Source organism: Chelonia mydas, chromosome 27 (genome assembly GCF_015237465.2).
Source record: "Chelonia mydas isolate rCheMyd1 chromosome 27, rCheMyd1.pri.v2, whole genome shotgun sequence".
NCBI classification, from domain to species: domain Eukaryota; kingdom Metazoa; phylum Chordata; order Testudines; family Cheloniidae; genus Chelonia; species Chelonia mydas.
This window is the reverse complement of record NC_057860.1, coordinates 14,706,211-14,727,303: the sequence shown is the minus strand read 5'-3', so window position 1 is coordinate 14,727,303 and position 21,093 is coordinate 14,706,211. Positions and strand designations below refer to the sequence as shown.

At 59.9% G+C, this 21,093-nt stretch overlaps 2 protein-coding genes across 13 annotated transcripts in view; one reads left to right on the top strand and one right to left on the bottom strand.

The window, feature by feature from the left end:
- STAT3 (signal transducer and activator of transcription 3) overlaps positions 1 to 15,996 on the top strand; it is a 33,815-nt gene extending 17,819 nt beyond the window's left edge. For 5 of the 9 annotated variants that reach the window (XM_037886627.2, XM_037886630.2, XM_037886628.2 and 2 more), the window contains 21 exons: positions 1,443 to 1,541; positions 2,179 to 2,274; positions 2,387 to 2,468; positions 3,117 to 3,211; positions 3,976 to 4,127; positions 5,124 to 5,282; positions 5,469 to 5,561; positions 6,505 to 6,564; positions 6,922 to 6,951; positions 7,075 to 7,168; positions 7,265 to 7,312; positions 7,740 to 7,823; positions 9,392 to 9,490; positions 10,159 to 10,294; positions 10,702 to 10,754; positions 10,839 to 10,933; positions 11,869 to 12,008; positions 12,501 to 12,716; positions 12,970 to 13,012; positions 13,473 to 13,585; positions 13,832 to 15,996. In XM_037886627.2, the coding sequence (XP_037742555.1) occupies positions 1,443 to 1,541; positions 2,179 to 2,274; positions 2,387 to 2,468; positions 3,117 to 3,211; positions 3,976 to 4,127; positions 5,124 to 5,282; positions 5,469 to 5,561; positions 6,505 to 6,564; positions 6,922 to 6,951; positions 7,075 to 7,168; positions 7,265 to 7,312; positions 7,740 to 7,823; positions 9,392 to 9,490; positions 10,159 to 10,294; positions 10,702 to 10,754; positions 10,839 to 10,933; positions 11,869 to 12,008; positions 12,501 to 12,716; positions 12,970 to 13,012; positions 13,473 to 13,585; positions 13,832 to 13,887 (2,043 nt within the window). In that variant the 3' untranslated portion in view covers positions 13,888 to 15,996. Of the gene's footprint in view, positions 1 to 1,442; positions 1,542 to 2,178; positions 2,275 to 2,386; positions 2,469 to 3,116; positions 3,212 to 3,975; positions 4,128 to 5,123; positions 5,283 to 5,468; positions 5,562 to 6,504; positions 6,565 to 6,921; positions 6,952 to 7,074; positions 7,169 to 7,264; positions 7,313 to 7,739; positions 7,824 to 9,391; positions 9,491 to 10,158; positions 10,295 to 10,701; positions 10,934 to 11,868; positions 12,009 to 12,500; positions 12,717 to 12,969; positions 13,017 to 13,472; positions 13,586 to 13,831 lie in introns of those variants that run through there. The other 4 variants (XM_007054728.4, XM_043537049.1, XM_043537047.1 and 1 more) reach the window with 3 other exon arrangements.
- Positions 15,210 to 21,093, bottom strand: part of LOC102942063 (signal transducer and activator of transcription 5B) — a 30,659-nt gene continuing 24,775 nt past the window's right edge. For all 4 annotated transcript variants that reach the window (XM_043537053.1, XM_043537052.1, XM_037886632.2 and 1 more), the window contains exon 19: positions 15,210 to 19,759. In XM_043537053.1, coding sequence (XP_043392988.1) covers positions 19,633 to 19,759 — 127 coding nt within the window. In that variant the 3' untranslated portion in view covers positions 15,210 to 19,632. The remainder of the gene's footprint in view (positions 19,760 to 21,093) is intronic.

The following is a 21,093-nucleotide window of genomic DNA, read 5'->3' as shown; positions in this document are numbered from 1 at the left end:
CTCGACTCGCCCTTCGGCCCTGTCTAGCTGCACCATGTAGCCACGCGAGAAACCGCCGCCAGGCCCTTTGCACGGAGCTGTCGCTCCCTTCAGGCAGAGTGTCCCCGGCCGGCGTCTCGCTTGGCAGCAATGGGCAGGTAGCCACTCCAAAGCAGCAGTCCCACCTCGGCATCGCCTTCCCTCGGGGCCCTGGCAGCAGCAGTCTCAGGTCGGCGCCTGTCCCCAGCCAGGCCTGTCTCTGAGTCCGAGCTCGACGTCCCCGCCCAGCCAGCCCCCAGCTTTCCCCGTTCACGCCTCCCTCCAAGCCGTTTGCCAATGTGTCCGGGTAGGACTAACAAAGCCCGCAGCAGCTCATTAACTCTTTCCTGGCCCTGTCAAGGCCCCTCGATCGCAGTAGAACTGCCCACATGAGGGGTTGCACCTGGGTAGCTATGCAGGTAACCCTCCTGCCCCCCAATGACATGGCTCTGCTGGTCCGAGATCTTTGACAGCCCTTGTACTCTGGCCCCTCCGGAGGGCTGATGGGGCCGTGGCGTGGCTGCCGGGGGCCCTGCCCAACACTCTGAATTGGAAACCCAGCGAAGCACGCGCTTCCATTGTCCCGCACCCAGCCCTCCTGCCCTAGCCAGAGTGCAAGCGGAGGAGTCACGAGGCAAGGCCTGGTTGGGAGCCTGGTTGGCGTTTCCCCCTTCGCTCCTCAAGCACCAGAGAAGAGGCGGAGGCCACGTGATGTCGCTGATGAGCAGCCCCTGCCTCCCCGCTCTGATGGCAGAGAAAGCTGTGTGCACTCTCAGCTCTGCCTTGTCTGCGACCTGAACAGGGCACTGTCCTCTCCCCTCCAAGGCCAATGCTGAGCTGCAAGGTCGAAATGCCCTTTGGGTAACGACCTCAGCTGCCTGTGGGTGGGTTAAGATTCCTGCCCTACTGGCTTCTCACGACCCCACCACTTAATATCTCTGCTACACTCAGTCTTTGGCAGATTGGAGAACTGATAGTTGGCAGTGATACCTAGTGGTCAGAGCAGAGGACTGGGGACCAGGACTTCTGGGTTATCGTCCCAACTCCGACAATGATTCCCTCTGTGACCAGGTCACTTCCTGGGGAAACTGAGGCACGGAGGGGGCTAGGCAGGTTCTACTAACTACTTGTAAAATGCATTTGTGGGTCGTCTGTGTCCAGGAAGAGACCAGCAGTTCATGCTGGACTCTGCAAAACTGTGACGAATCCACTCTACATTTTAGGCAGTGTTTTGTGAGGGAGAACCTCAGCCTAGCCGGCCGTGATTCCCAGTTCCTGTTAAACCCCTCAGCGGTTCCCTGAACGGCTCTGAAACGCTTGGCCTTTGCCCTAGGCTTGAAAATCACCATCATTGTTGTCACCTGCTCAACGTTGGTTGGATGTTTTTGTTTTTCTCCTGTCCCTCTCTCCAAAAATGCCTACAGAGCAGGTACCTGGAAAAGCCGATGGAAATAGCCCGGATCGTGGCTCGGTGTCTCTGGGAAGAAACTCGCTTGCTCCAGACAGCTGCAACCGCGGCCCAGGTGAGAGCGGGGGGGGCTCCAGCTCTTCGCTGAGGCGGTTCCCTGCCAGACAATCCCCCCCCTTCCTTGATGCAGAACAGGCCTACGCGCCCTTTGGCCGAAGTGGGGTGTAGTGGGTACCTAAGGCCTTGTGGGATTTGAATGGCCATTCGCAGGATCCGTCAAGAAGGGGGCCATGCTCGCTCAGCGTGTGGGAAAAGTGGCGAGTGCAGGACGGCCGTTAGTTGGCTTGGGCCGCTGTCGCTTGTTTGCGAGGCAGCGCCCGCTCAGGGGCACAGTGCTAGTCCTCGCTTGACTCGGGGGAGCTGCGTCACTGCCCCCTGGTCTGTGCGTCCACCTGTCTTCTCTCCTCGTCTGCGTTCAGCTTGTCACTCTGGGCGTCAGGGTGGGGCGGGGGCATCTACTCAGACCTGGGGCCCCCGAGCTGCAATCCCAGGACTCGACGCTGCTGGTTTGATTCGTGGTGGGGAGGCAAATCTGCTTGCAAAGCCCTGAGCCAAGAGGCCAGAGTGCCCAAGCTGCCCGGCTGAATCAGGAGCTCACTACCAGCGCACGCGGCTCCCCCGCGGGCAGACAGTATCGCAGCAGGGTCTGCAATCCAGCTCTCGCAAACGCCCATCTCCTTTCCCCTCCGCAGCAAGGCGGGCAGGCGTCGCACCCCACGGCCGCTGTGGTGACGGAGAAGCAGCAAATGCTGGAGCAGCATCTACAGGACGTGCGGAAGCGGGTGCAGGTAGGTCAGCCCAGCTGCCCGGGGACCAGCCCTGGGGATCCCCACCCCATGGCCCTGCTGAGTGCGTTTGAACCTCTGCCCCTGAGATGACCCCCGACCCCTCACCTTGCAGGATCTGGAGCAAAAGATGAAGGTGGTGGAGAATCTCCAGGACGACTTTGACTTCAACTACAAGACGCTGAAAAGCCAAGGAGGTAAAGGGGGAAGTGCCTGTCCAGAGGGAAATGTGCCAGGAGGTGCGATCTGGCGAGGCCTGTCTGAGCCAGCGCTGGGGGAAAGCCTGGCATTCCTCCCAGTGAGGGCAAAGACAGGGCACTGGCCTGCAACTCGGGAGACCCCAGTTCTATTCCTGGCTCGGCCACAGACTCCCTGTGACTCGGGGCAGTCGCTCAGTCTGTGTGCCTCAGCCAGCCCATGGGGGTTGTGCTCTAAGCCTCAGCGTGCGGTGGGGATCCCAGCCCGGCGGGACAGTCACCGTCTGGCTTCAGACCCCCAGGCAGTGGGGATCCCGGTGCTGACCGGGGGGGGAAGGGGGGTGAGGATAAATACGTGAGAGGTTGGGGGTGGTCTGCTACTCCCATGTTGGTGCGGGAACAATTCGTGGGTGTGCTGAGAGCTGTTGAACCAAACTGTAAACCCTGTACGTGATGGAAACCACTTCAAGCCGGGGGTGCGGCAGCCCCAGCGCCCCTAGTTCCAGCACCTATAGGGCTGGAGAGATGGAGAGTCCTTCTGCTGGACAGGTGACTGAGCAGGGAGCTGGGGGGGCACTGGGCGCCCCGTGCTGGGAGAGGGCTGGGGCGCGTGCGCTTGGTGAGTAACTTGCTCTTCTCCCCACCCAGACATGCAGGACCTGAACGGAAACAATCAGTCTGTCACGCGGCAAAAGATGCAGCAGCTGGAGCAGATGCTGACCGCGCTGGACCAGATGCGCAGAGTACAGGGCTCTCCTCCCCCGGCTTCTGTCTGCCCTCTGCTCAGCCCCCCCCCCCCCCCCCATGCCCTCACTTGTCAAAGTCCCTGGGCGGTTTCCTCTCGGGCACCAAACCGGCCTCCTCTTGTCTTAGGCACGAGTAGAAAAGACCAAATGAAAGAGCGGAGGCAGCTCCTGCCTCTGTCAGCAAGTGGCCTCGTGCCGAAGAGCGGCTGAGCTGCGTAGTGGGACGTGCCCGGCCTGTCCGTGTGCACATGTCAGACGTATCATGTGTGATCTCGCTGACCCAGTGCAGGCGCTTTCACACCTACCCAGCCCTGACTTCTGCTGATCACCGCCCCCAGGAGTTTGCAGTGACTTCCCTAAACCCACTTCCCAGCTGCTGTGCGTTTGGCGCATCTCGTGTGTGGAGAGCAACCTGGGGCCAGGCCCCCCGGAAGGGCTCTGCTCCCACGTAGGCACCAAGACACGTGGCCAGAACGGAGCTTGGCAGGTTGGGAGCTGAGCTGGGAAATCTGGCCCCACCTCTGGGCATTGAGCACTTGAACATCTGTTCCTAAATGCAGTGTCGGGATGCTCAGATACCACGGTGAGGGGCTTGATATAAGCACCGGCTAGAACAGGACATGCCCACAGAGCCGCAGTAGAAGCCACTGGTGCTGGCAGAGCTGCAGGTGCCTTTCAGGGGCTCCTCCCGTCTAAGAGATCTAGAACTTGCAGGGACTGAAGGGATCCGGCGACACCTGACTGTCTTGTTCCCTGGACAGGGGATTGTGAGCGAACTGGCCGGGCTGCTGTCAGCCATGGAGTACGTGCAGAAGACGCTGGCAGACGAGGAGCTGGCTGACTGGAAGAGAAGGCAGCAAATCGCCTGTATCGGGGGCCCTCCCAACATCTGCCTGGATCGCCTGGAAAATTGGTGAGAACCCATGAGCCCCCCGCGGCCTGTTCCCATTAGTGCTCCCCAGCGGAGAGCCGGCTGGGCGCTGCTTGGATCCCGGGCAGAGAATCCTAGAATCAGAGAATCTCAGGGTTGGAAGGGACCTCAGGAGGTCATCTAGTCCAACCCCCTGCTCAAAGCAGGAACAATCCCCCACTAAATCATCCCAGCCAGGGCTTTGTCAAGCCTGACCTTAAAAACTTCTAAGGAAGGAGATTCCACCACCTCCCTAGGTAACACATTCCAGTGTTTCACCACCCTCCTAGTGAAAAAGTTTTTCCTAATATCCAACCTAGCGCCCCCCCCCCCCCCCCCCCCCCCGCAACGTGAGACCATTACTCCTCCTTCTGTCATCTGCTATCACTGAGAACAGTCTAGATCCATTCTCTTTGGAACCCCCTCTCAGATAGTTGAAAGCAGCTATCAAATTCCCCCTCATTCTTCTCCGCAGACTAAACAATCCCAGTTCCCTCAGCCTCTCCTCATAAGTCATGTGTTCCAGCCCCCTAATCATTTTTGTGACCCTCCGCTGGACGCTTTCTAATTTTTCCACACCCTTCTTGTAGTGGGTTAATTCAAACCGCCAGGAACGGATCTCTGTCCCTGGCCCCTCCTCCCGCCTGGCTAAATAGTCCCCAGTGTCTCCCCCGCCCAAACGCGCCTCGTGCCAGCCCGCCTGGCTGCCGGAAGAATGAACGGTGGTCGATTGACAGGCCCATCAAACCCTTCGCCCCAGCGGGTGTGACCTTGCAAGGCAGCTGTGACGACTCGGGGCCCTGCCCAGGCCACTACTGAGCAATCTACACCGTTCTACTTTACAAACCGTGTGCCTCGGGCGTTCTCCTGCAGCCCGCGGGGAAAGGTGCTGAGCGGGGATCCAGGCCTCTCCCCTCTGCTGGCTGCAGATTGCAGGCGCCCAGGGCAGTAAGAGGCTGAATGAGCGAGAGGCGCTAACGCGGCTCCCCCCTCCTCCAGGATCACATCCCTCGCAGAGTCCCAGCTCCAGACACGGCAGCAGATCAAGAAGCTCGAGGAGCTGCAGCAGAAAGTGTCTTACAAGGGAGACCCGATCGTCCAGCACCGGCCCATGCTGGAGGAGAGGATTGTGGAGCTGTTCAGGAATCTAATGAAAAGGTACCGTGGGTACTTCCCAGGTCATGAGGGCAAATTGCGGCTCCCGCTGACCCTGTGCGCGACTGGAAGCAGCTATCGCAGGGAGGAGGCTGGCAGCGCGGGTGTGTCTGGGAGGCAGGTGTGTCTGGGAGGCGGTCCCCCCCCTCCAGGTCCGAGCGTGACGCCCCATGTGCTCTCGTCCCGCAGTGCCTTCGTGGTGGAGAGGCAGCCCTGCATGCCCATGCACCCGGATCGCCCCCTGGTCATCAAAACCGGCGTGCAGTTCACCACCAAAGTCCGGTTAGTCTTTAGTCTTTGTGCTGGGGGAGCTGTCGAGGTGGGGAGGCCAAACGCACGGTCGCTGTTAGTGTGCATCTGGAGGGTCCTTTCGCTCCTTCGTTTGGCTGGAGAACGCCTGTCCTGCCAGGGTGGGGAATCCGGCCCAAATGGCTGCAGGAGCAGGCCCCTTGTTGACACAGCGCCAGCCACTCTGTTCCCGGAGACTGCGGGTTCTTGTTTCTCTGCCCCTGCAGCCGGGGCTGGCGGGAGGACGTGGCAAGTGCTCCTGCGTCCGCGGCTGGTGGCGTTTCTGCCTCGACCGATCTCTTGGGGCGTGGTGCCTCTGCTCGCCCACGTGCCTGGCTCCTGTCGCCATATTCCCATTGTGGCTGGTCTCCCCTGGCCCAGCCTCTCCCACACGACACCTTTCTGCTCCATCATGTTGGAACGCTTGGCAACAAGAGCAGCATGACCCCAGGCCCCGGCTTTGGAGGTGTCGTCCAGCGGCTGGCGTTGGAGCTCCTAGAGTGGGGAGGGACGGGCGTGAGGTCGAGAGCTGGGGGATCCCGAGTGCTGATCCCAGTTCCGCTGTGGTCCTGCCACGTGGCCTGGGACCAAACCCTTCCCCGGTCAGATCCCCAGCTGAGAGCCTGTCCCCTGAGTGCATGGGGGAGCAAGGGGGCAGTGGGTGCTAACAGCCTGACCCTCAGAGCACCCGCAGCTCCCAGCACGCTCGACAGCAGCTGCAAGGGCTGGTGCCCTGGGAACGGGGCTCTAATCTCCTGGAAGCGGAGACCTCCCTGGGCCTTTGCCTGGGAGCCTTCGTGGGAACAGCGCTGCCCCAGTGCTTAAGTGGTGCTTAAACCTCCTGCGATTCTCCTGGGATGCTCGGCTCGTGGCCACCGGCGAAGGCTGCTCTGGCGTCCAAACGGCTCGTGCTGAAACGCCTGCTGCCTTCCGACAGGTTACTCGTCAAGTTTCCTGAGCTGAACTACCAGCTGAAGATCAAAGTCTGCATTGACAAGTGAGTATTGCGCTCTGGGCCGTGCCGCACCCGCGGGGCTGGGGAGGAGTCGCTGAACGAAGGGCCAAGCCGCGGCCATGGGCTCTGCCCAGGCCCCAGCCTCTCCTGCGGGAATCCGCCCTTGTGCTGAGATCCAGGAGGAGCGAGGGCCCTGTGGGCACAGGGGAGGCTTTCATGCCCACTGCACGTGGCTCTCGTTCGGGTGCCCTTGGGCTGCTGGGGTCAGGGTGCGCATGAGCCGTCCACATGAAGTCAGGGCCCCTTGGGAGCTGCAGTGCCCACCTGGGTGGGGGGTGTAAATGGGACGTGTCCTCCACTCCGGAGCGAACCAACACTGTGCCTCTGTCTCCTCTGCAGGGACTCTGGTGACGTTGCCGCGCTCCGGGGGTAAGTGGAGCCAACGCGTCTCGTCTTCCTCCGTTCCCCGAGGCGCGTGTCGTCCCGCCCCCTGCTCTGTTGCTGGGCTCTGCGGGGTCCTAACCATCCTTCTCTCCCCCTCCTCCCCTCCAGGTCCCGGAAGTTTAACATCCTGGGGACAAACACCAAGGTCATGAACATGGAGGAGTCGAACAACGGCAGCCTGTCGGCAGAGTTCAAGCACCTGGTAGGTAGCTGGCCTGGGGCCCGGGGCCCGGGAGCTGGCCTGGGGCCCGGGGCCCGGGAGCTGGCCTGGGCTTTAGCTTGTCCCTTCTCTTTGCAGACACTGCGGGAGCAGAGGTGCGGCAACGGGGGCAGAGCCAACTGCGACGTGAGTGTCTGAGCCTGCGCGTGTGGCCAGAGAGGCGGCCTAGGGGGCCCTGAAGGAGACCCCTCTGGTCCCCAGCCCAGAGGGAGGGGGAGCTCCCGCCAGGCCCTCCTCCTGGGCAGCCCCTCCAGAGCTCACTGGAGTTCTCTCCTTCTCCAGACCATCTGTAGGGAAGATTTTGTGCGCCGCATTTTGCAGGGAGGCAAAGCAACCCCCCAGCGGGCCCCTGCAAAACGGGTCAAGCCTGCATGTACCCGCAGGGCATCTGGGGTGCACAGGCTGCTGCTGACCTCACTGTGCCCAGGCGCCAGCCCACTGGCGCCCCATGTGGCTCTGTGACCCAGAGCAGTGCCTGGCCTGTCAGCTGCCTGGCCCCCAGGGGTGGGGGGAAGCTGGCGTCCTCTGAACACCCTCCCTGTCACCTTCCCAGGCCTCCCTGATCGTCACAGAGGAGCTCCACCTCATCACCTTCGAGACCGAGGTCTATCACCAGGGTCTGAAGATCGACCTGGAGGTGAGTCCTGTGGGAATTGCTGCCAGGAGGAGCTGTGCATCCGTCCCCCTGCCCCCTGGCGGGAGCAGGACGGGGTCGCCCAGCCCAGTGGGGAAGGTGCCGCCGACTTCCCCCTCAGATAAAGGCCCCGCTTCTCCGATGGCTTGTCCAGGCCTGTGGGAGCAAAGGCCCCACCTGCGGGTACACAGAGCATTAGGCAGAGCGCTGTCTCTCGCCTCTATTGCTGGCCTTCGCAAGGCTCCCAGGAGGAGATGGGCGAAGGGAGGCAGGACGCTGCTGTGGCCTCGGCACTGGGCGAAGCCGCTCATGGCAGAAGGGGAGGCCAGCTTGAGAAGGGAGAGCGCGCTAGAGACGAGGCTGCGCTCGCATCAGGGACCCCTGGCAGGGCGCAGCCAGGCGGCGTGGCTTGCAGCATGCTGCAGGGCCTGGGCCGGGAGATGGGGCCGGGGCAGGTGGGGTGTGTGTCTGGAGGGACCTAAGGAAATAACCATGTCCTACTCAACATATTCATAAATGATCTGGAAAAAGCAGTAAACAGTGAGGTGGCAAAATTTTCAGATGATAGAAAACTACTCAAGATAGTTAAGACCCAGGCAGACTGCGAAGAGCTACAAAAGGGTCTCTCAAAACTGGGTGACTGGGCAACAAAATGGCAGATGAAATTTAATGTTGATAAATGCAAAGTAATGCACATTGGAAAACATAATCCCAACTATACATATACAATGATGGGGTCTGAATTAGCCGTTACCACTCAAGAAAGAGATCTTGGAGTCATTGTGGATTGTTCTCTGAAACCATCCACTCAGTGTGCAGCGGCAGTCAAGCAAACAGAAAGCTGGTAATAATTAAGAAAGGGGTAAATAATAGGACAGAAAATATCCTGTTGCCTCTATATAAATCCATGGTACGTCCACATCTTGAATACTGCGTGCAGATGTGGTCGCCCCATCTCCAAAAAGATCTATTGGAACTGGAAAAGGTTCAGAAAAGGGCAACAAAAATGATGAGGGGTCTGGAACAGCTTCCGTGTGAGGAGACATTAATAAGACTGGGACTCTTCAGCTTGGAAAAGAGACGGCTAAGGGGAGATATGATCGAGGTCTATAAAATCATGACCGGTGTGGAGAAAGTAGTTAAGGAAGTGTTGTTTACTACTTTTCATAACACCAGAACTAGAGGTCACCAAATGAAATTAACAGGCAGCAGGTTTAAAACACATAAAAGGAAGTATTTCTTCACACAATGCACAGTCAACCCGTGGAACTCCTTGCCAGAGGATGTTGTGAAGGCCAAGACCATAACAGGGTTCAAAAAAGAACTAGGTAAGTTCATGGAGGCTAGGTCCATCAATGGCTATTACATAGGATGGGCAGGGATGAGGTCCCTAGCCTCTGTTTGCCAGGGCTGGGAATGGGTGACAGGGGATGGATTACTGGGTGATTACCGGTTCTGTTCATTCCCTCTGGGGCACCTGGCATTGGTCGCTGTCGGAAAACAGGAGACTGGTCTAGCTGGACCCTTGGTCTGACCCAGTAGGGCCATTCGTATGTGTCTCGTCTCTCTAGACCCACTCCCTGCCTGTCGTGGTCATCTCCAACATCTGCCAGATGCCCAATGCTTGGGCGTCCATCCTGTGGTACAACATGCTGACGAACAACCCCAAGGTACGTGCGCGGCCTGCCCAGCAGTGCCCCGCCCGCCATGTGGCCCCTGGGTGGGAGAGACTCAGCAGATCCCCCAGAGGAGCTACCCCGAGAGTGTCTGTCTCTGCTCAGTTGAGCTGCCCGGGCCTGAGCACTCCAGGTCAGACCCGTGTGAAACGCCCTCCGAACCCGAGTCTGTGCGCCGCATGTCGGCAGCGCTTTGAGTGGTGGTGCACGGCCGGTCTGCCTGAGCCCGGACCCTTGTGCAAGGGCTGAGTCTGCACTGGGATGTCGCATGGTCGGAGGCCGCAGCCTGGGGGCTGGAGCCACAGGAACCCCTCTAATTCGGACTGTGCTATGATCTAGAAGGCCCAGCTAAGATCGGGGGCCCTGGCACTGCACGTAGACAGTGAGACAGTCCCTGCTTCAGAGAGCTTCCCAGCCACCCAGACGAGGCAGAGAGGAGAAGAGGGGAAACTGAGTCCTGGCAGTTGCTGGCCCAAGGTCACACACGGGGGGGGGTGGAGGCACCGCCCACGGGATGACAGTCCTTCTCCCACAGTACCCTGTCCAAGTGGGGTGGGGAGTTGGGCTGGGCAGCGTCCCCCTTCGGGCTGCCCGCTGCAAGCTGGTGTGTTTCCCAGCCTCCGTCGGCGTCGCCCACGGGGAGGTTTCATTTTCTCCGACAGAACGTGAACTTCTTCACCAAGCCCCCGATCGGCACGTGGGACCAGGTGGCCGAGGTTCTGAGCTGGCAGTTCTCCTCCACCACCAAGCGGGGCCTCAGCATCGAACAGCTGACCACGCTGGCAGAGAAACTCCTAGGTAATCTGCCCTGCCCGCCGGAGGGCCGGGCTGGTTGTGCCCATGGATTCTAAACCCCGTAGGCAGGCGGGTTGTCTTGAGGGGTGTGGGCTCTGTCCCTGAGCCCGGGGGAGCCTGCCCAGCGTCCCAGTGGAGGTGAAACTCGGCAGGAGGCCTAGCCCCCGGTGAGCCCTGCCTGCCCTGCCCGGGCGGCTCTCGAGTGGCACGGCAGGATCCGTGCCAAGTGACGCAGGCCAAAGGCAGAGGCTGAGTTTGTTCCCGGCCTGACTCGCTAGCCGGGAGCACGGTGGCAGGAGCCCAGGTGGCGCGTGGGGCTCTGCGGTTGGGCTCAGTTCATGGACCCGTGGAAATGCCGTTGGTTAAGGAAATCGCTCCAGTGCTAACGACCTGCTCTGTCCCCACCCTAGGGCCAGGCGTCAACTACTCCGGCTGCCAGATCACGTGGGCCAAGTTCTGCAAGGTGAGCACTGCCCCGCGGCACCCTCCTGCTCCACGTTCCCCTCCCCGAGCCTGCGCTGACCGGGCATCTCTGTCTTCCCTGCAGGAAAACATGGCCGGCAAGGGGTTTTCCTTCTGGGTCTGGCTGGACAACATCATCGACCTCGTGAAGAAATACATCCTGGCGCTGTGGAATGAAGGGTGAGCCGTGGCCCCACCCCTAGGACCCTGGAGTCTGGGGAAGGGCCTGGGCCCCAGGGGATGGAGGGGCTGAGACGGGAGCTGTAAGGTGGCTGCGGGGGGGGGGGTGTCCATGTCTCCTGTAGCTCAGTGACTCCCAAAGCCTGGGGTGTTCTCCCGAACGCCAGCCCCTGTGAGTTCCCCCTGGGCTCGGAATCATGCTGGGTCCCTTTGCAGTCATTGAACTTTGTTTCAGGCGTTGATGCAGATTAGAAATGCGGGGTGCACACTTTACTGGGGGTGGGGGGGGGTGCATTAGCCCTGGGAACAGTTCAGCCAGGGCCGTGGTGCAGTCTTTGAATCAGGACTGGGGTCTCTTCCTGAAATGTGCCCTAGCTCCGCTGTGGGCTGGATGCTGGAGCCGGGTGGGCTCTCTGGCCTGTGCGGTGCCGGTCAGGCGGGGGGCTCGGTTGTTTCCTTCTGGACTGAGCGCTGGGAAGCTCTGCAGCCGATGTCCGGCCCTCAGGACATGCCAGCCGGCCCGTTAGCCCTGGCAGGGTGGCCCAAGTGTATCAAATTGGCAGCCCATCCCGAGGATGCTCGCGGGGCTGGACCACAGCTCCTTCCTTCCCTCCCGGCCGTGGCGTTGGCTGCATGGTGGCAACTAGCAGGAAGAACTGTACGGAAGGGTCAATGGATCTGTCTCCGCCAACACCCTGGGGCAAAGCAGCCCCTGGAGAAAGTTCCTCTCTCTCCAAATTGTCTGCATGCCCACTGGGACCGCGCCTACCGTCCGCAGCAGCGGGGCGAGGGATCCCTTGTGACAACAACGTGCAGCCCCAGCCGCGGCCGGCGGCACTGATCCTGCAGCCGCGGCCGGCGGCGCTGGGAGTGGGGGCGGGAGGCGGCGACACGGCCGATCGCTGCGTGGCTCAGCACTGTCTCCCCTCTGCCAGGTACATCATGGGGTTCATCAGCAAGGAGCGGGAGCGGGCCATCCTGAGCACCAAGCCACCAGGCACCTTCCTGCTGCGCTTCAGTGAGAGCAGCAAGGAGGGGGGCATCACCTTCACCTGGGTGGAGAAGGACATCAGCGGTACGCACCCCGCGGGCAGAGCTCGTGTGTCCGGACAGGGCCGGGCGCCGAGCCGCGGGGAGCCGCGTGGTCCCGTTACTGTGGAGCAAGGCCCTTGTGATCTTAGCATGTCTTTGCCCAGCCCTGCAATCAACTCTGCCGCCCGGCAGTCAGCCAGGGTCATGGGGGGCTTGGACCCCGCTCTCCCGAGTCCCCAGCCGGCGCTCTAAACCCTGCCCCTCCGTCCCCACGACAGTCACTATTTGTGACACGTGAGCCGGGTAACCGTAGTAACCAGCCCCGGGGTGCCGAGCGCCTGGTGCTGCCAGAACGGGGGGTGTTCGGCCCCTCCCCGGATCCCGGGCTCCCTGCTGCCATGCCCAGAACCTGCCTCTGTTCGGTCCAGCCGCTCCGCGGCGGCTGGCTGGGCTGTCTCTGTTCCTGGTCGTTCTGCGGGGCGGTTCCCAAGTGAGCCAGGGCCGGGCCGGCGTGACCTGCTGCCTCCCCCTCTAGGGAAAACCCAGATCCAGTCCGTGGAGCCGTACACCAAGCAGCAGCTCAACAGCATGTCGTTCGCGGAAATCATCATGGGCTACAAAATCATGGATGCCACCAACATCCTGGTCTCGCCCCTGGTCTACCTGTACCCCGACATCCCCAAGGAGGAAGCCTTTGGCAAATACTGTCGCCCGGAGAGCCAGGAGCACCCTGAAGCTACGGACTCAGGTAGTCGTTGACCTTCCGCCCCTGCTGTCCGGCCAGTGGCTGGCGAGAGCTCTGCGGAGAGGGAACGTCGGGGAGATCTGGCAGCCGTGAACCATCAGTGTCACGATGGCAGGGAGCTGCCTCCCGGCCTGGATCGATGCTTCCTGCGCTCGTGCGTAGCGAAGCCGGCCCATCTGTGGCTGGCCAGGTATCCCAATAGCGGGGCCGTCCGGGGTGGGACAGATGGCATTCAACTAACCGGCTCTTCTCCCCACAGGCACTGCGCCATACCTGAAGACCAAGTTCATCTGCGTCACCCCGTAAGTGTTCTCCGAGGAGGCTGCTGCCTGGGGGTGTCTGAACACAGGGTTGCCCTGCTCTGTAGGAGCCACGACAGACGTGCCTCGACTGTGAGAGGGAGACTCTGTTTCGTTCTGTTGCAGCGAGCCCAAGATCCGGCCCTGTTGGGCTGGGAGCTGCGCAGACACGCATGGAGACGCCCCGTCCCAAGGAGCTCGGAGGCTCGCCGGCTCAGCCCCGCAGAGTGTGGGGGGAAGGGCGTTCTCCCCACTTTGCAGATGGAGAAGTGGGAGCCCAAGGCACAGGGTCACTCAGGAAGTGGGCGCAGAGCTGGGAATTGATCCCAGGGCACCATCCTTCCCCCTCCCACACAGGCTCAGCTCCGTCCGATGCTAGGCAGCCTCGCTGCAGCGGTGATGGACGCGGCTCTCGGCCTCTCATGGCTTCTCTTGTGCTGTCCTCCACCCCCTCCCGCTACAGAACGACCTGCAGCAACACCATCGACCTGCCCATGTCCCCGCGCACGCTGGACTCGCTCATGCAGTTTGGCAATAACAGCGAGGGAGCGGAGGCCAACGCAGGAGGCCAGTTTGGTAAGTGGGCAATGCCTGGCCCCCTGGACTTAGAAACCTGGGGCCCTCAGTGCCCCAGGGCATGGGGCCTCTGATCACTTCGAGCTGGCAGGTGACTCAGGATCTGGCGCCAGCCCCCTCCGAGAGCCCAGCTCACCTTAGACCCTTCCCGGCCTGGTGGCTCCCCAGCTGGGAGAGGCGTGTTGTGTCCAGCTGGCTCTAGGGGCTCCCCCCATCTGACTGGCCCCTGTCCCTGTTTCCCTGCAGAGTCTCTGACCTTCGACATGGAGCTGACTCCGGAGTGTGCCGCCTCGCCCATGTGAGGGCCACGCGCCCGGCTCCGCGTCTCGACAACTCTCGCTTCCCGGCTCCAAGTCATTCCCTCGTCCTGCTAGGTCATGCGTTCGCTCCATGCCCCAGAGCGTCCCCGGGCTGCTCCCTGGGGAGAGACGTCGGCCTGGGGGGTCCCGATCAGTTCGCGGCCGTCTAACTGGAGCACCCAGTTGGCGCTCGGAGGTGGTGTCGGGGGGCTGGGGGGAGGGAACCTTTTTTCTATTTCCTTCCATAACAAACGTTTTCTGCTCGATCAAGTGCCTGTTAGCATCTGATTGCCACCTCCATCCGTGCAAAGCGCTTTCCAGACCTCCTGCAGCGCTGCCAGACCCTTTCCCAGCTCATCCCTGCGCTAACCTCCAGATCCCCACCAGGATTCGGTGAACAGGCCGCTGCTTTGCGGCAGCCGGGAAAGGAGCCTTGGAACCCAGCAGCCCTAACCCCCAGAGCTTTAGCCAGTCAGCACAGGGGTGAGGAGCGCGGAGACCGCGCCGGGCTGACCTGCCTTGCGCACCAGACGCCATTGAACGAAGAGGGCTGCGAAGCGACTCCCCGACAGGCAGGTTATTCCGATGGCTCTGCCTCCGGCCTCCAGGAAAGGCCAGAGGCTGGGCTGGGCGGGCCGTCAGCCCTGGTGCTGGGGTAACGAGCGGCCCGGCCGATCTGTCTCCAACGTGGGGAACGGCTGTCCTGGTCCCTGAGCTGGAGTCAGATGTCCACGGCACAGTTCAGCTCCCTGCCCGTCTGCCGGGGCTCAGGCTAGACCCAGCATGGGTGACAAGCAAGCCAGGTGCCCGCCTCCCCCCTCCTGGGACGGCCTCTCCAGGCAAGCCCCTTGGAAATTGGCCTGCAGGGACACTTGGCTTGTCCTGTGTGCCGGGGCTGCAGCGGGGGGAATCTCCAGCGAGCAAGCCAGTAGTTCTCTCCCTGTCAGACCAGATCCACGCACTGTCTGCTGTCCCGATGCTCCCTGATCCCACGCAGCTGGGTCCTTCCTCCAGGTGGTCACTGTCGTGACAGTGGGGTGCCCTTAGTTACCGATCCGCTCTCTGGTGTAACCCAACTGGGGCCCCCCATCCCCGCCCTGGCTGCTGGGCTCCTCAGGGCACTGAATCAAACGCAGTGTCCCTGGTGCTCTCCCTCCAGAGTTTAAACCCCACAGACCTCCGGGGCCGGCTGGCACCAGTTCTTGCCGCTCCGTGGCCCGCCAGCCCCATTGGACTGGGAGCGGAAACACCGAGTGGCAGGCACTAGACAAACCTGGAGGTCTTTGCCCTTCATTTCAGTCGGAGGTCGATTTTTCAGCGATAAGCTAGCAGGCTGGATGGCCTAGGAGAGTCAGCAGCCACCTCCCAACCAGCTGTGCGGGGTGAGGGCAGCAGGAGGAAAGTAACTACTCTCCTAGCGTCTGCCGGAAACGTGCCAAATGGCCAGCAAAGTGTTGTGGGTCAGAGAAGGTGGATCTCCTCTGTGGAGACTGGGTCGCCCTGCAGACAGTTGGCGACTGTATGAAGCCATTACACACAGACAGTTCTGTGCTGTGCTTAACCAAGCACCATGCTTTGAATTTCTCAGGCTTAATGAATCCCAGTATAGAATTGGCGTGGGCGAGGGGAGCGGGGGTGCAGAGCCAGAGCCGTCTGCATGTTAGTGTGGTCTAACCCCAGGCTTATCAACGCTGGTGGGTGTTTCCTTTTCTTCACCCAGAAGCCTGGAGAAGCCCTGGGCCGGGGTGGCAGCAAGCGCCCGCTCTGAGCTGCTGCTCCAGGCCCTACACCATGGGCAGCCTTCGCATGGGGCTAGTGCTCTGCACTAGTGCGCTGCGTGGGCTCACGCTCACCGACCTGGCCCTCTGGTGCAGACCTAGGTGTTCGGATGAGGTGAACGCTGTTTGCCGACCCAGGTTTATTTCTTAACACAATAGCCGCCTCCTTCCACCACCACCTCCCTGCCTGCCTCTCTGCTTCTCCGTCATCCGGCCGCCTCCGGCCTGTACATCTCCTCGTGACGCTCAATACTGTAAAGATTTTATTTTTTGTATATTTTATTGCTGTATTTACAGGCTTTAACTTTCTCCTAAATAAAGGTGCTAAAGCGACTGTGTGCTCCAGCTGGATTAATCTCTAAGCAGTCACTGAGACTCGGTCGGGTTAAATGCAAAAACCAGGGACAATGAGAGAGGCCAGACTGGGTCAGACCACTGGTCCATCTAGCCTAGTGTCCTGTCTGCTAGCAAAGCCCCGTGCCAGGTGCGTCTAAGGGAATGACCAGAACAGGGTAATTTATCGAGTGATCCTTCCTGTCAGCCAGTCCCAGCTTCTGGCAAACAGGCGTAGGGGACACCCAGAGCACGGGGTTGTCCCTGACCGTCTTGGCTAATGGCCATTCCTGGACCTGTTCTCCACGAACGTATCTAGTTCTTTTTTGAACCCAGTTATAGTTGTGGCCCTCACAACGTCCCCTGGCAGAGGTCCCTCGCTGACTGCATTGCCTGAGGTACTTGCCTTTGTCTGTTTTAAACCTGCTGCCATTAATTTCATTGCGTGAGCCCTGGTTCTTGGGGTAGGTGACGGGGTAAACAGCACTTTCTCCACACCAGTCGTCATTCTAGAGACCTCGCTCGTCCCCCCCCTCCCCGGGGCTCTCTCTTTTCCAAGCTGACTAGTCCGTCTTTTCAATCTCTCCTCAGATAGAAGCTGTTCCATCCCCTTAATCATTTTTGTTGCCCTCCTCTGTACCTTTTAAATGTCTAATGTATCTTTTTTTGAGATGGGGTGACCAGACCTGCCCGCAGTAGTCAAGGTGTGGGCGTACCCCGGATTTATATAGTGGCATTTTGATATTCTGTCTTACCGATCCCTTTCTTCATGGTTCCTGATATTCGCTTTTTTGACAGCTGCTGCACATTGAGTGGATGTTTTCAGAGAACTCTCCACAACGACTCCAAGAGCTGTGAGCAGTAATGGCTAATTTAGATCCCATGATTTTGTATGTAGAGCTGGGATTGGTCTTCCAATGTCGTTACGCTGCATTTATCTGCAAGGCAGCCCCCGCGGCCCAGGGTTAGATCATCTCCGCTTTATAGCAAGGTGGGGGAGCTGTATGGTAAACACCACGACAAATAGGAAAGGAGTTCCTGTTCTTTTTGCAGATAGAGACTAACACGGCTGCTACGCTGCAAGACAAATGATGCCTCTGTCCCGCCCCCCGTGGCTGCTTCTCCACCTATAGAAATAGCAGAACTGGCCCCTGCAGCCGAAGCTGCGGTTCCTGGACAGGCCTGGCTCCTTGAATAACAAAAGAGGAGTGGAGACTGCTGCCTGGCAGCCAGCAAGACCTGTGTATTCCCAGCCTGCCCCTGGCTGTTCCTAGGGAGCCAGAGACCAGCCTGAGCTGCTGCAGGTCCCACCCGTTCCTCTTGTACCTTCTGCGGGTGCCACGCTCAGCAGGCAGGGCGCTTTGCCAGCCACGAACAGCCCGGGCAGGGACCCAGCCCCAGCCTCTTGCACTGAACTTTGTGGTTGGAGCCCCAGGCTGGGCAGGGCCGGAACCCCGCTGTCCCATGAGTAGCCCTTCCAGCTCAGAAGCTGGGGGCTAGACAAGGTTATTGAAATACCAGCGTAGGAGCCACAGGGCCTGGAAGTCAAGCCTGCAGGGCCAGTTCCCCTTCCCCAAGGAAGAGGGGGGTGCCCGGGGTTGTGCACAAGCTCTTCAGATCGGCTTTTGTTGCCCTGGGCCTGTCCCCTTCTGCGGGCACTGTTGGCCTTGCTGCCAGCTCCCTGCCCACTGCAGAGCAGCCCCTGGGCCAGAGAGCATTTGGCTTCTACATTCAGGGCTCGAGCCAAGCGGGTGCCTTGCCCAGCCCTGCCATGGCTCCGTGTTCCATCTCCATGGTCCACCAGGGAACCTCTCCTGCTTTCCGGGGCCGGGGCCACAGCCTGGCTGTGGGCGTGGCAGCTCACCAGCACCACCTCCTGCCCCAGAGATGTCTTACGGTTTATATCCTCTGCTTGCTCACGTCCGCAGCAGTCACATGAACCAAGCACAGGCCTGGGGGCTTCGGGCCCGGTTCTTTTCTTACACTGAGGCACTGACAGGGGGTGGGATTGGTGCGGGAGGGGGGTGGATGAAGCCCCCTCTGGACAGTGTCCCCCATGTATAAAAGGAGGTGCTGGCTGCAAGGGAGAGAACGGGGGGTACAGGGCAGAGCCCAGAATCCTGTTACTGGCAGGCCAGCAGCATGGGCAAGGGGCTATTTGCAGGACGGGGAGGGGGCGGCTCACCTGTGCTCCAAGAGGGCACCCTGCAGGTTTGACAAGGGTGCTTAGCTGCTATCGCAGCAGGGAGGTGCTCCATGGCCCCTTGGCAAAGGAGCCACAGGAGGAGTGGATGCCCCAGCTCAGCAGCAGCTGGGAGTCAGGGCCCAGCCTAGTGCATTGTGCAGCACCCTGCGCAGACAGGGCCTAGCGCCACTGCAGGGGAGCTGCTCTCCCAGGGAGGGTCCCTGCTGCACCCCTGGGTGCCCGCTTGCAGGGCTGGGGCAGGAGCAGGGCCCTGGTGCTGTGTTGTGCTGCCACCTTGTGGCGAGCCGCAAAGCTGCAGCAGTGCCCAGCTGGGTTTCTTCACTTTAGAGCTTGGCCCGAAGCAGGGGGGCTGCTCCTTTCCCCAGCCCCTGCAGGCCCCGATTTCACTCCCTCCCTGGGGGCTGGGGGGGGGGGCTGGCTGGGAGCCCAGTGACCAGTGCAAAGGATGGATGGGGCATGGGCCAGGCCCAGCTCTGCCACAGCCACCCTGCATTGTCTTGGGCCAGTCCCTCAGCGCCCACCTGTGCAAGGGGGACCCCAGCGCTGCCCCGCCTGCCCCTTGAGCTCATGCACCCGAGCCCCCTCTCCAGCACAGCTGGTGCTGAGCAGGCTGCTCGCAGGGGGCTGGCTAAGAACAGCGAGCTCCCCATGCAGGCGGCTGGGCCCGCAGCCCTGTGCTGCTGAGGACGGACGGATACCCCAGAGCACCGGCCGGAGCAGCCTGGGCTTGTTGCAGAGCCTCCCTTCACAAACTGGCTTTAAAAAAAACCATCAGTTTTATTGCCTGGTTGGTCACGAGAGAAAAGTGGTTGAGAGCCAGAAGCAACGGCTGGGGCGAGAGGGGAATCCCCCTTCCCCTGCTGCTACAAGGAAGGGGGGCATCACCCAAGGGCCAACAGGGGGAGGGGAGGGATGAGCCCATGGGGGGAAGGGGGTCAGAGACCCCTGCTTGTCCCTCCCCAGGCTGCTGCCCAGCCTCCCACAACAGGGGCTGCTCCAGGGTTGCCTCTTGCTCTTCAGCCCCCTGCCTGGCTTTTGGGGCGGGGGCCCGCTGGGGTCACGTCAGCCCCCCTAAGGTACAGTGCGTGTCGGGGGAGGATGGGGCACAGGACGATCTCGATAAAGAAACCAAGGTGGCTGCTACGGGGGGAGGCTGGGCTGGGCCACGTCCCCCACGCCCCAAGAGAGGCAGCTCTGCCAGTGCAGGGGAGGAGTGCTGAGCGAGGGGAGGGGCCCTGCCAGAGCTGGGGACCCCACAGATGCAGCCGGCAACGCTGCAGCTGGCGCAGAGCAAAGCCCCCGGCCGAGCACCCCCCACGCATGGGCCCACACACAGAAACACCAACACAGGGCTGCTCTCCATGGGGCTCCCGCCCTGGATCGTCTCCCAGGGACACAGCTGCCGGGCCGGGGCTGTACCATGGCGCAGGGTCACGACTGGCTGTGGGGGATCCACTGAGTGTCCATGGGCCGCCGGAGAAGCTCCTCCACGTGTCGCGCGACGTCCATTGTATCGTCCAGGTCGAACTCGCCCTCGGGATCCAGGACGGAGTCGGAGCTGAGAGAGAGAGAGAGACCTACATAAGAACAGCCAGACTGGGTCAGACCAAAGGTCCATCTAGCCCAGCGTCCTGTCTTCTGACCGTGGCCAATGCCAGGTGCCCCAGAGGGAATGAACAGAACAGGGAATCATCATGTGATCCATCCCCCGGCACCCGTTCCCAGCTTCTGGCAAACCGAGGCTAGGGAAAACAATGAAGCGTCCTTGTGACACCTTAGAGACTAACAAATTTATCTGGACATAAGCGTTCGTGGGCTAACACCCACTTCATCAGATGCATGGAGTGGAAAATACAGGAGCTGGTATAAATACATGAAAAGATGTCAGAGATGTGACTTGCCTTACCAAGTGTGACGTTAGTCTAGGGACACCATTCCTGCCCACCCTGGCTAATAGCCATTGATGGACCTGTCTCCCATGCATCTATCTAGCTCCCTTTAGAACCCCGTTATAGTATTGGCCTTCACAACACCCTCTGGCAAGGAGTTCCAGAGGTTGACAGTGCGTTGAGTGAAAAAATACTTCCTTGTGTGTTAAACCTGCTACCTATTAATTTCATTGGGTGGCCCCTTGTTCTTGTGTTATGAGAACTAACACTTAACTAACATTTCCTCATTTACTTTCTCCACACCAGTCATGATTTTATAGACCTTGATCATATCCCCCCTTGGACTTTTCAGCTTGGAAAAGAGACGACTAAGTCTTATTAATCTCCCCTCATACAGAAGCCGTTCCATACCCCAAATCATTTTTGCTGCCCTTTTCTGAACCATTTCAAATTCCAATAGATCTTTTTTGAGATGGGGGGACCACATCTGCACGCAGTATTCAAGATGTGGGCGTACCATGGATTTATATAGAGGGAATATGATATTTTCTGTCCTATTATCTATCCCTTTCTTAATGATTCCCAACATTCTGTTTGCTTTTTTGACTTCTGCTGTACATTGAGTGGATGGTTTCAGAGAACAATCCACAATGACGCCAAGATCTCTTTCTTCAGTGGTAACGGCTAATTTAGACCCCATCATTGTATATGTATAGTTGGGATGATGTTTTCCAATGTGCAACACTTTGCATTTATCAACATTAAATTTCATCTGCCATTTTGTGGCCCAGTCACCCAGTTTTGAGAGATCCTTTTGTAGCTCTTCGCAGTCTGTCTGGGACTTAACTATCTTAAGTAGTTTTCTATCATCTGCAAATTTTGCCACCTCACTGTTTACCCCTTTTTCCAGATCATTTATGAATATGTTAAATAGGACTGGGCCCAGTACAGATTCCTGGGGGACACCACTATTTACCTCTCTCCATTCTGAAAACTGACCATT